Here is a 12,495-nt window from a genome sequence, read left to right as displayed (position 1 = left end):
TGAAATATCGCTAGTTAGAAGGTATCCAATGAATTGTGTGTCTTTATTCCGCCGTCGATTGTACGCAAGCTGCTTATTCGCTGCTCGGAATAATTACGAAAGATTCTACCGAAATTACATAACAAAGCTCAAGGAAGATATAACGACACGCGTTAAAAGTATAGCGGCGTGGAGCCCAGTAATACGTTTCAGTGACGGCGATATACCGCAGTCTGATAAAAAAAAAAAACATGTAGTAGGAACACATAGCAAGAATAAATGTTAATATGATGAAAAAAAAATTATGCATCTTGTAGTCGTTTAGCTGTAACCAAATCGATCACTTGGCAGGTAAATTCTGTTACTTTTTATTCTTACTATCGATAATTCAATTCCTTATTTTATCGCCTTGCCAAATACCCTGAATATAGGCAACAAAGAATACAGTTTAAATGTTTTTTCTTTTAAATAAAAAAGGAAGGCTATAAATAGAATAACTAAATATCATTCTCGCTAGTATTTCTCTATCGCTTACGCTGGCACAAATCGCAGGTATTCAAACTCACCGAAAGCATTATCTTTGGAGTATTGTTACTCGCGCAGTCGTTGGCCGTATTTGCTCCGAATTTTTCGCAGGCGCGCCATGGCGCCGCATTTGTACTCGCGCTAAAGAAGGGACTAAGGAATCTGTACGGAACCGACCGAAAATTCATCGACGATAGTAAAGTAAATTGAATGACTTTGGCTTGAAAACTCGTTAGGTTTTTGACAAGAATAAGATAATACAATGTTCTATTAAGCTTACTCTGATCATACAACGCGTGCCTGGTTGCTCGGGTTAGTTCTACTGTATAATCTCACGTGCATACGTACACTAAACAGAACATTGGTGTACGTACAGGATGTATTATAATCGAAATTTACTGTATGATAATTCATTTTTTTGTTATAGGAGGTGTGCGATGGCGTCGTTTCATTTCGTTCTGTGGACTTTCGTTATTCATCGTGCACGTACATCTTTACTCAGGATCAGATGATTCTTCGAGGAGTGTCTTTCGAAGCAGCTCCTGGACAGATCATTGCCCTGGCCGGAGAGCCTGGCAGTGGCAAACGGGCATGTCTTGAACTTCTTCAGCTCTTCGATAAACCAACGGGGGGAGAAATCGTAGGTTTTTCCGTAAGCAGCTATTGCAAAAAGAACTGACACGAAAAGAGCATCGAAAGAGGGGATCTGGATGTATCAGTAGCAGGAAACATCAGGTCGTGTTTTAAACTATGGGCCACCCTATACCGTTAAGAAAGAGAAAAAAAATTGAAAGTTATAGTATTATAAGTCGCGATCGCATATGCAATAAAAAAAGCTTTGCTCAATGTGAATTCTCATATGTAATGATGCGCTTACTCAAGGCAACGTGTTGATTTAATTGAAGACTATTAAAAGTATTCATTAATGGCGCAGTCTATGACAATGAAGTTAAAAGGAACGTAAATATTACAGATTAAATACGTCATTATATATATATATATATATATATATATATATATATATATATATATATACGTACATCATGTACTAGGACACTTCAAATGCTATAGGGAAGAGAAGGGTACAAAAAAACGAGCGCACATGTATTTGTTATTTAGTGAGTTATTAGTTATTCTATGAATTATTATGTTTTGGACACCGATCGCAGTTACTGGATAAAAAGCCTATACGGAGCCTGGATGTCTCATGGGTCAGACAGCAAATGGGCATAGTAAATCTGGAGCCGCACTTTTTTCTCGACACGATCTGGGCTAACGTTGCTTATGGCCAGAGTAGAAGCCATGTCACGAATCAAATGGTACGCTAAATTTCATACTTGAATAACGCTCTAGACGTTATCTTAGTTGTATGTTAGCTGGACACAGTTAGCGAAACTATAAACGAGCGATAAGTATGACTATTACTGGCCAAATAAGAACAGTATAGTTTTTTTTATGTTTACCCGTTGATGTCATAGGTCATGCGTTTTTAAATCATCCTCTATTACTCTAATTGCGCCTCAGCACATTTTTTTCTATCCGGGCGAATGGTTTGCCTGGGTTACGTCCAGGACCCAAATCTACTTTTTTTTATGAAGCAAGAACTTTTTACGCATGCGTCGACATAAAGGAGAAAAGAATAGCAGTTTATCTAGCTCTATACTATATGTATTTGTACATAGACTGAGGAACACATTTGACTGACGTCTTAACACAGTAACAATGATAAGTGGCTATTATTGAGCAGGTAGTCACGGCCTGTCAACGCAGTCGGGTCCACGATTTCATTATTAAGCTTCCCCAAGGCTATCAAACTCTATTGGACTCATCCGGAACTCAAGGGCAGGCTATTGGCCCCACACAAAAGGTGACCATCACACAACACGTATAGTGGGCGGCGTGCATGTTGACTGAAACGTTAAAATACGCTACAAATGCTTTGTAAATAACTGAACAACGAATTGTGAATCTAAGAAATAATACGATCCAACGAGCAACTCTCAAAGTATGTCAGGAAAAGGGGCTGATGCTGGAGAATCGATTTAGGTTGAGTAGAACTGAACACTTAGAGGTTTTCGTTGCCAATAGCGGCTTAATAAAAGCGAGTCTTTCCATTTTAGGTTCTACTATCTATTGCGAGAGCCGTGCTTCGTGAACCGAAAATTTTGCTGGTTGATCAGTCTGGCTGGAGCGACTTGCCCGAGGATGAGATTAGGGTACGCAACAAATCGACGCTCGAAATTTAATCTTAAGCTCCTAAATAATTATCGGAATATCAGCATCGATAACCCACACGTACCTATGCGTTTTTCTATAGATTCATAGACATGAACACTTTTTAATACATAATTGAATGGGCAAATATTGAGTGCTAAGTAACTAGTATCAGATCAAAGTAAAGCCTTGTAAGTAGAGGACTTGTGAATAAAATCATAATATTTTATAAAAGTGCGATCACCTGTCAGCAATTACCACACGTTTTATGAATTCAAAGCGCTTGGAGCGAACATAGCTTCACTCCTTTAACCAGTAGTTGTGAGGTATTCTGCTTTATGTATATGCTGACTAGCTCGAACAATATACGGCAGAATAAACATACTACTATAGGCATAAAGGGTTTATCTTCTTTAAAAAACATTTACAGAAGCAGCGGTGGATCCTTTTCGGCATTGCTCGGCGTTAACTTCAAGGTTGCGAGTATTGATAGAACTGTATTTGTTTATTACCCACTAATCCATTGACTCACAGGTAATCTTCGGTGCGCTAGAAGATGTACGAAAGGACCGCACCTGTATTGTCATCTCGCCCCTCCTGATAACAGCCGAAAAATGCGATCAGGTATGGCTGCTTCAACAAGGTCGAGTCGTAGGACAGGGCAAACATCAGGAGCTACTTACCCGCCGGCCGAGATATCGCCGACTGTTTAAAGAGCTACGAAGTAAACGATATGATGGTAAGACTCAAATAAAAGGTCCCATTCGGAAGGATGTCCCAAAAGTGTATGCACTTCGCATGCAAACTGTTCTTCTCTCAATGAAAATCTATAGTTTGTCATTTCCGTTAAATGTCTCTTTCGGTTGTAGGGGAAAACCCTCTGTTGTCACGCTCCAATTCGACGCAATTAGACTCGATTATGTCCAGCGTGCCAGCGAGTACTGTCTCGAGTCGTTCGGTAAGCCAACATATGAGCCGGAATGCAACCCCTCAGCAGCTAAGTCCCCAGCGAAAAGATTCGATCATGCCCTCCTTTGACGCCGTCGATGCTGTGGAACTGGCTCGTAGGTTGGACAATATCAAAACGTTGGATTTTACCACCAAAAGTGAGCTTAGGCAAGCACCGGCTCAGAAAGACGAACAGCGGGAAACACTGCGACAGATTTATTTTCGAATAGCTACTGAAAGCAGACTCCAACCGGAAATCAAGGTTTCTCAAAACACTGTAGGTGAAACACATAGAACCGTAGTAGCAGGGGACAGTGTTTTTCAGAAAGATGAAATCCAAGAAGTTGAAACATTCCGGGAACCTATCCTAAATCAGTCGTCTCGAGTAATCGAGGTGGCAGAGATCAAGCCGAAGAAGAAACCTTCGCCAATTGTCATACCAAAAGATGACGGTAAGAACAGAATTGAAATTCGCTTAAAGGCATTTATTCCAAAAATTTAGTATCTAATCGTGAACCATAAAATCATGTGTAGTTTCTTATAGTCGGTTACAATGAAACGCTACTGCAAACATTCGAGCCAATGTAAACTTTACCTAACGACTCGGGGCGTAGCAAAAGCGCCATGGCATCGATACGCTATTCAGGGAGCAGAGGGCAATACGAGGTGTACATTCGGTGTACCTAGATAGTACAGTTTACTAAAGTGTCTAGGAATCAGCTACAGCAACTTAGCACACCCACACGAGGGTATAATTTTCAATTTCACAGATCTGCCACTTGAAGAAGACGTTTCAACTGACGACGAAGCTTCAACTCCGGAAACGCCTCGAAAGCGTATCAACACGATGAAAATGAAAGATCTCAGAACATTTGAGGAAGCGCATAACGATAATAATGACGGAGATAAATTTTCGAGCGAGAGTGACGACGAGCACCAAATTATCCGAGAACTGGTTGGTACAATTAGAATGATAATATTTGCATCCAGGAAACGGGAGTTTTCAGAGTTCGTAACGATTTTACCATCATCAGTACCCTCACTGTACAAACACCACTGTAAAAGCTACAAGTTATGGGCCTTGATTTGATCAAAAATGATTGGTTGATTTATGGATTTTGTTATTTTTAATTATTAATCCATTGCAGCGAAAAAGTAATCGACCTTCAGATATCATCAAGCGATTGTCACAGAAAAAGCTTGATCGAGAACTTCAATATATAGTAACAAGGATTGACGCAGAGTCCTCCGGCGAGACCAGACCAGACGGCACGAGTGGCACCATGAAGTAACAACGTTGCCTATTCAAAGCGACCCGGTGTTAATACGACCGCCCGCTAGCGTTCATAACAGCAACAACTTAATACATAAACTAAATAAATAGTTGCAATTGTAAATATGTGTGTAATAAACTATATTTCAATTGAAAAGGTTATTGTCTCAGAATAACTCATTCAACAAATTTACGAGCAAGAGATCATAAGTGGGTCTTGCTATTGGGACTGTTGATGGGAATTTCTGATACAGTTAATCATGTTACGAGTTCACTTAGAATGAATCATCTGATCAGAAACAGAATTATCTTTGCACAGGGCTGATAACTCAAGTAGGTCGTATAAAGAACGGAGACCCTGAGTCGCTCGATACTAAGCGTGAGGACCAATACACCAGATCGAGAGACTGAAACAGTAAACACAGAAATTCAGGCCTGACTATAAATACAGAGTGTGTATACCAGCCACTTTATATATACAGTTTGAATAATTATAACTTCATCTTTATAGACATATCATTCATGTTTAAAATGGAAAAAAATACAAATAAACAACTTTCCGACTAATACAGTACTGATAATAATGCCAATGCTTCATTTAGCGGCGTTGCCTAGCTATGCTCGTTAAATCTTTGAAGGTCGTCAGTTTTCCGACGTCAAGTTAAGTTTTGGAAAAAATTCGATTGGCATCAGTTCTAGGGCACGAACAGGATGTTTTATGAAACCTCTTCGTTCAGCCCATTTATTTAAAGATATCACGATAAGAACATATTTGATCATGTCGAAAATAATATTTGGTATTTTCGTCAAGCCCCTTCCGACTGTTTTTGCAGAAAATTTATATAATTTACACCAGTTACTGCGTTGCCGAACTAGAACGGTCTAATGAATCCTTTGCTTAAAATGCCGCACCACATTGAAACTGTTAATAAATTTACATAGTGTTCATGTGTAACAGACGGACTTCAATGTCCCTTTTTTCCCAAGCACCATTTCCAAATTGACTTTCTTCGGTCATTGTCCATTCGTTCCACGACTTTCACGATAATTTTCCCGCACGTTTCTTTAAACACCCTAAACAGTTCTATCTTTTCTTCTATCTAAATTTGTATTAATTAATAAAAGTAATAAATAATTAAATTTTATTATTATTATTAACTACTTATTGGTTGGGTAGATGGATCCACCTGAAACTACATGCAGTATTGCTTTTATATACATTTTAGAGTAAATTTTCTTTATAAAACTTAACCGGGCCCACCTATTATTTATAATAGATCATCTCTGAAAAGAGAACTAACTAGAAAACCTTACATACATTTTTTGATGCCCTATATATATATATCTCAACATTCATAAGAAATAGTACGTCTTGAATATTCTCGATGATAACGTCAGTCATATCCGCGCAATACGATCCATACAAGACGCCTGTCTGAGGTCTCATACCTCCTCGAATCTGTTCTATCTTTCCTTGTCTTACCGACGCAAAGCTGTGGCAGCTGATGACGAACTTATAATATGATGACTCAATGGGTAAACCTAATTTTCATTAAAGGGAAGCCATTGTGTACTATGGTAACATGTCAAAATCTACACATTTTAATGAAAGTAAGCAAATTTCTTTACATTATTATACAGACAATAACAAGACGAGCTTATGGATTTATTATTTATGATAGCTTTGCCAAGGAGGAAGCATTACATGTTAGTAAAAATGCTTAATTACTATCTACGTAAAGAATTATTTTAAAAAAATTAGTAACTAATCAGCAGTTACTTGGGCATGGTGGTAGTTTTTTTAATATATATATATATATATATATATATATATATATAGATCTTGATAATTTCAAAATGAATTATGCAGTCCAAGATTAATTTAGCGTTCAAATATAAAATAATATGACATGATTCGTCTGCGTAAAACACGGAGCACAACAACGATAATAGATAGGATCTTGGATGATTCTCCGATACGGATCAATACCCAGTTCACTGCGTCTTCTTTAGCCATCTTTTCAAATATATAAGCATCAGACATTTTTTTTAGTTGACCAAATCGTCTGAAATAACCAGTGCATCAACAATACCAAAACGCCGGTTCAGTAGTTCCAGGACGCTTCGAGAGAAAAAAAAGTCACGCTCATCTTAAGCGGATTTATTCTATCCACTCGTGATAAAACTAGTATCTACTTGTTTGGATTCTTGGTGCTATTTTGCAATTCGCTTTAATTAGTAGCATTGACTGAGGTTTTTTCCAGTAACCCGACTATAAAGCATGTACAGCGACCAGCTCCTCTGTCTGGTCACAGTGTGGCAACAGAATAGACGTAGCTCTGCTTCTATCAGATCACTCGACGGAGCCCTACTGGAATCATTTACTGTTCTTTCCTCGTTTCTCTATATATAACATTGCCAGGGCTATGACTTCGAGTAGTCCACGAATTCTGATATATCCACGACCTCGATCACCGTTTACTGCGTGATAAAAAGAAAAGAGAAAAAAAAACGAAAAGAATTTGAACGCCCATAAGTCACTAGCACGATGGCAACGTTCGATCATCGATCGGTCGGAACTTTTTGGCACTATCAGTACCTGTAAATGAGCTGTTGATGGCCATTGATACCGCTGTCTCGCACGCGCAACAGATTTTTAGTCTGACACTCAGCCACAGCCGAACTGGTAACTTGAATAGAAATAAAACAAGCCTTGAGCAGCGTTCAATGTTCGAAGCATCACCAATCATGAAATTGAACTTTTTAAAGCATTTTTCTTATATGTTGAAGAAGCTGCCTTAGCAAGAAGTGGTGGGTCTCGTCAGGGGCAGCAAGTTTTCCTTATAAACAAACAAATAGAACCTGACCCAAAAGAAAATTTGTGTAAATAAAACCTGGAACAGAACGACCTACAAACATAAACAGACTACATAAACTACATAAACAGAGCCAAAATAACACGTGCAAATAATAGCTATGGGTAGACTATTCAATCACTATCTCATCTAATCTGCGCAACAACGCTTTGGAATAATTTCGGTACTAGAGCTATTTTTAGGTCTTTGAATTTTTTTTTTAGGAAACTCATGTTACTATGTTAAAGTTACACTATCTTCGTATATAAAAACACATTTGCTTAATGAATTTTATACAATCCTTACGAATTATTTATTATTAGCGTCGTTTTGTTATAAACGTTAGCCATATAGATATGTTGTTGGATAATGGTCAGCATCCTACAACCGCAGCAACGATCTCAAATGTACGGTTTTCGCCTGTCTTTTCTTTTAGATTCTCAGTTGTAAATCGTTACGTCTCATTCTTTGAACTAAGTTCTTTCAGCTTGCTCATTTGTGGCTAATTTGGTTTCGCTGTGTTAGTTTTAGGGCATGGCTCGGGATCAATCTCTTGTTTGGAAAAAATCTCGTTTAGTTGACGATTGACCCGTATAAATGTCGTCCGACTGGGTAGTTCTTCGAGCTTTGCTGCTCCGGCATACGTACAGGCACTACGGATACCTCCAAGAATTTCTTTAATTGTCACTTCGATGTCACCCTTGTAGGGCATCTTGACAGTCTTGCCCTCTGACGCGCGATAGTCGGCTACGCCACCATGATACTTGTCCATGGCGGTTGACGATGACATGCCGTAGAAAAGCTTGTACTTCTTGCCCCCCTCCTCAATGATCTCTCCGCCACTCTGGTCATGACCGGCCAACATTCCGCCCAGCATGACGAAATCAGCGCCAGCGCCGAATGCCTTGGATATATCGCCTGGGCAAGTACAACCCCCGTCGGAAATGATATGCCCACCCAGCTCATGAGCTACCTCGGCGCATTCCATCACCGCGCTTAATTGCGGATAGCCTACGCCAGCCATTTTGCGAGTGGTGCATACTGAGCCTGGCCCAATGCCGACTTTAATTACGTCGGCACCAGCGCGAAGCAGATCTTCTACTCGCTCGCCCGTAACAACGTTTCCAGCTAATATGATATGCTTGGGGAATTGTTTGCGAACGCGTTTCACGAATTCCGTGAAGGCGTCGGCGTAGCCGTTAGCGACGTCGAGACAAATCGTTTGAATTTGCGGCACTGCCTCGACAATCTTTTGCAGTTTCTCAAAATCGGCGTCTCCCGAACCGCTCGAAACGGCCACGTGGTTAAGAACCTCGGGGTGTTCATTAGCGAACTTCTTCCATTGCTCGAGCGAGTAGTGCTTATGTACAGTGGTGTACATATTATGCTTGGCTAGGACGACGGCCATTTCGAACGTGCCAACCGTATCCATATTGGCAGCGATGACAGGTACGCCGCTCAGCTGTTTTTTCGACTCACGGAACTTCATCGTGCGATCCAGCTGGACCTCGGCGCGTGTCTTCAGCTTGCTCCTCTGCGGCCGAAGTAGAACGTCACAAAAGTCCAGCTTGATGTCGACGTCGATTTGCGGCATCGTGCGCAGAGGTTGTTCCGATTTCTCGTTGATGTCTTCTAGCGACGGACACAGTAAAGAACGTCGAAACAATAATAATAACTAGGCAATGCAAAGAAATCCGCGACCGCGCACCGCAATGCGTGGCACAAAATTATCCCGACTTTTCAATCCAAACTATTGCTGACAAGAACTCTGATTGTTGTTATGAGGCCCCTATTAGCGCGAAAAATCAGTTTTACTTTCACTGGCATTTCAACCGAAAAGAAACAGAATCAAATAACGACATTTGGTAATTACAAAGCAGCATACATAAGCTATTATCCGCTGGGCACCATGAGCTATTTGTTATTTGAGTCAAACAAACCAGTAACCATTACTAAACTCTTATTTTCAGTGGCTCGAAACTGTTAGCTAAAGCGATTTGATAACGAGGTATTTTGTTTTCGATTTTCCTTACTTCAAGAGGATGCGTACGAGAATGAGTGCACCGAGCCAACATGCAGTCGCGCTTCAGGGATTGTGGAAGACCAGAGCGATCAGGTGCAGGTAAGTTGCGCGCTCACAGATCTTGGCTCTTGCAGTTATAGAACAGGGCACACAGAGCAACTTTAGCAGCCAGCAAACAATCGTCACTTGTTATTGCAAGGCTCTAGTAGCACGTATCGACCGATCCTACTGAACACAACATTTAAACAGCGCGTGTTCACCTTAGCCCGACGCCGCCGCCTACTGAATCTTATAGGCAAGCGAGGCAAACAGACCGGCTGAATCTGATGCGGTGATCGGGAAGCGTCTGCGACCATGAGAGCAGCCACCACCACCACCGCCGCCGCCGCCGCCGCCGCCGCCGCCGCCGCCGCCGTCGTCGCATAGGTACCAACAGCAGCGTAGAGAGCACGAGAGCCCGGAGAGCGAGGGAGGGGCAGGCGAGCGACGATGACGTCACACGGTGCAATGTGCGTGTTTGTATGTATAACTGATTGAATGGGTCGCTCGGCTGGTCTCGGTTATCTATTGGTTTGCGTGAATGGTTAAGGGAACAAAAGACATGAACATCTGAGAACGTGTATGTTTACGACGATTTGGGAGGTCAGCATCGGCGCGCTCAACGCGATCGATATAAATCGGTACGGTTCTTTGGATCGCCGTATCTATTATTGTACTGCTGGCAGCTTCTAGTTACCGTCGTTTCTTGGCGTGCTTAGCGGTACGAGCCGTACACCGTATTATATGTGCAACATGAGTCTGGCCGTTCAGCTGTTTACTGGCTAGACGCTAGGGGCCTTTGTGAAGTGTGGACGAAAAGCAATACACCAACAGACATGTATTTAGTTGTTGTAAGATAGCACTGACTATTTAAAGAGTGACTTCGGTTATCGGGAAAAAACAGCATTTAGACACATGGGATGCGGAAGGTACATGACGGTTAGCCAAAGTGTGCGCTGTCCGCTGAGGAGCCATCTCAATAAGGCCACATAATCACGTTTCGATAGGTACCTGACTTGTTAGATTAATGTGTACATGTGAAGTTCGATTAGAGTCATTGGTTACATTCCGTTCTTACATTAGGGGAATGGTTTAGAGTCAGTGATGCTGCATGTGGAATGTCATCGTGTTGAAGAATGACGTTACGTAAAAAAAAACATCAACTTCTATTATAGATCGAGTCACTGTATGAATAGGCTTAAAATGACTATTGTCCTGAAACGAATTTCCTGAGGAAAGAAATTACCACCATTGTCACAGCTATAGGTGAGGGCTTTTTTGTCCCCCTTTTTTGAAGCCCTCAGTATTTGCTAGAACAACAAACGTTCGACTTTTCCGTAGACCAAATCCGTGCTATTTTTTCGTCATCAGCGCTCGGTCGTGTCATGTTGTCAGCCTCATCGCCTGTATGTACGCTAACCCAAGTGGAAGCGAAATGAATCAATGATGGCCACACGACAAAATAAATGAAAGTGACCATAGCGGCGGGTGCTTCCACCTTTCCTGTTTGGCCGGATTCATGCAGGCTATTGTCGGCCAAAGTTACCATTCAACGTCAGAGATAACGATTGTTCTATTGTACGTAGGTAAAGAGCCCGCATGGAGCCCCAGACAATATACAGACAAGATCTCAAATCATTTGTTTTTTATGACATTTGCTTAAATGCGAAATCGGCAGTAAGACTCATGTTAAAAATATCACTCAGTCAATCTAATATTAAAGGTACTCTCTGCCGAATTTAATCATTTGTGATCTGAATCAAGTTACGCAGTTATCAAGTGATTGAAGAGTTGTCTCCGCCAATCTTTAAGCGATATCAATTTTGAGAAATAATTCCTATCACCTTAGATAGCGGCCGCAATTTGTGTGCAGCCCACCGTCACAGAAGTGCTGTGATGTCCTTTCTACATAGTTTAATTTTTTCAATATTGAACTTCCGCACACGTGAACCGTTTCGGTGAGGAAGAAGGTGAAGTCTCTACAGATAGGTCATATCGTCGTACAGCAAGGGCATTCTCTGCGGTGGTTTTACTCTTTTCATAATAAATAATAAAGTTCTAATAAGTATACCGAACAAATTTTTAAGGGAACTAATCGCATCGTCGATACGCATACGCGTTAATTAATACTTCTAGCGTAAATAAAACCGTTTAATTCTCGTTTCAACATAGCTACCATTCACGTTTGACATTATATTGTAATATATAATAATATAAGTAAAATGTAATATAGCCTGTATATACTAGTCGATTGGTAAGTCCAAAAAGGTACTGGTCTTGATATATTACGGTAGGATATGTTAGTGCTAAGGTCAAGCAACTTCGATGGCTGAGGATTATCTACATACCTTGTATGTAACTTAGCACATAAACAACTTACAAGGTAGGTTGTTTATGTGCTCCGTCTGATGATTAACATACGGATTATTATACGTAATCCGCTTATAAATGGCTGGTTTGACTAGAATAGCCTTTACTGTATATTCAGTTGAAGGAACTCATCAATCAAACTTGCTTTGCGTCTTCAGTTTTTTGATAGTGACATACGTCGTTAATGGAATTCGATATTCAGCCAGTAGAGAACAGATCGCTCATAGCTTGCTTTGTTTAAAATTTTTTTGCCTATTTGGTCGTAGTGC

At 40.7% G+C, this 12,495-nt stretch overlaps 2 protein-coding genes across 5 annotated transcripts in view; one reads left to right on the top strand and one right to left on the bottom strand.

Annotated features, from left to right (window-relative positions):
* The window catches only part of LOC111266124 (ATP-dependent translocase ABCB1), a 32,367-nt gene extending 27,266 nt beyond the window's left edge, over window positions 1-5,101 (top strand). For 2 of the 4 annotated variants that reach the window (XM_086970788.1, XM_022843309.2), the window contains exons 22-30: window positions 532-705; window positions 932-1,156; window positions 1,674-1,823; window positions 2,252-2,371; window positions 2,625-2,720; window positions 3,253-3,457; window positions 3,588-4,118; window positions 4,437-4,621; window positions 4,815-5,101. In XM_086970788.1, the coding sequence (XP_086826914.1) occupies window positions 532-705; window positions 932-1,156; window positions 1,674-1,823; window positions 2,252-2,371; window positions 2,625-2,720; window positions 3,253-3,457; window positions 3,588-4,118; window positions 4,437-4,621; window positions 4,815-4,958 (1,830 nt within the window). In that variant the 3' untranslated portion in view covers window positions 4,959-5,101. The remainder of the gene's footprint in view (window positions 1-531; window positions 706-931; window positions 1,157-1,673; window positions 1,824-2,251; window positions 2,372-2,624; window positions 2,721-3,252; window positions 3,458-3,587; window positions 4,119-4,436; window positions 4,622-4,814) is intronic. The other 2 variants (XM_086970787.1, XM_086970789.1) reach the window with 2 other exon arrangements.
* A 2,969-nt stretch (window positions 5,102-8,070) lies between these two features.
* LOC111266125 (GMP reductase 2) lies at window positions 8,071-10,167 on the bottom strand. Its single transcript, XM_022843313.2, has 2 exons — window positions 9,828-10,167; window positions 8,071-9,426 (listed from the first exon to the last, which is right to left on the bottom strand). Exon 2 carries the CDS (start codon window positions 9,386-9,388, stop codon window positions 8,297-8,299), a length of 1,092 nt encoding a protein of 363 aa, XP_022699048.1. The 5' UTR covers window positions 9,389-9,426; window positions 9,828-10,167; the 3' UTR covers window positions 8,071-8,296.
* Window positions 10,168-12,495: the final 2,328 nt, after the last annotated feature.

Source organism: Varroa jacobsoni, unplaced genomic scaffold (genome assembly GCF_002532875.2).
Source record: "Varroa jacobsoni isolate VJ856 unplaced genomic scaffold, vjacob_1.0 scaffold_1054, whole genome shotgun sequence".
NCBI lineage: Eukaryota > Metazoa > Arthropoda > Arachnida > Mesostigmata > Varroidae > Varroa > Varroa jacobsoni.
The sequence above is the reverse complement of the archived record's forward strand: the minus strand, read 5'-3'. Positions and strand labels throughout refer to the sequence as shown.

What these genes read in the sequence shown, in the direction of transcription:
- LOC111266125 (XM_022843313.2), bottom strand. Translation starts at nt 9,388, where the DNA reads ATGCCGCAAATCGACGTCGACATCAAGCTGGACTTTTGTGACGTTCTA.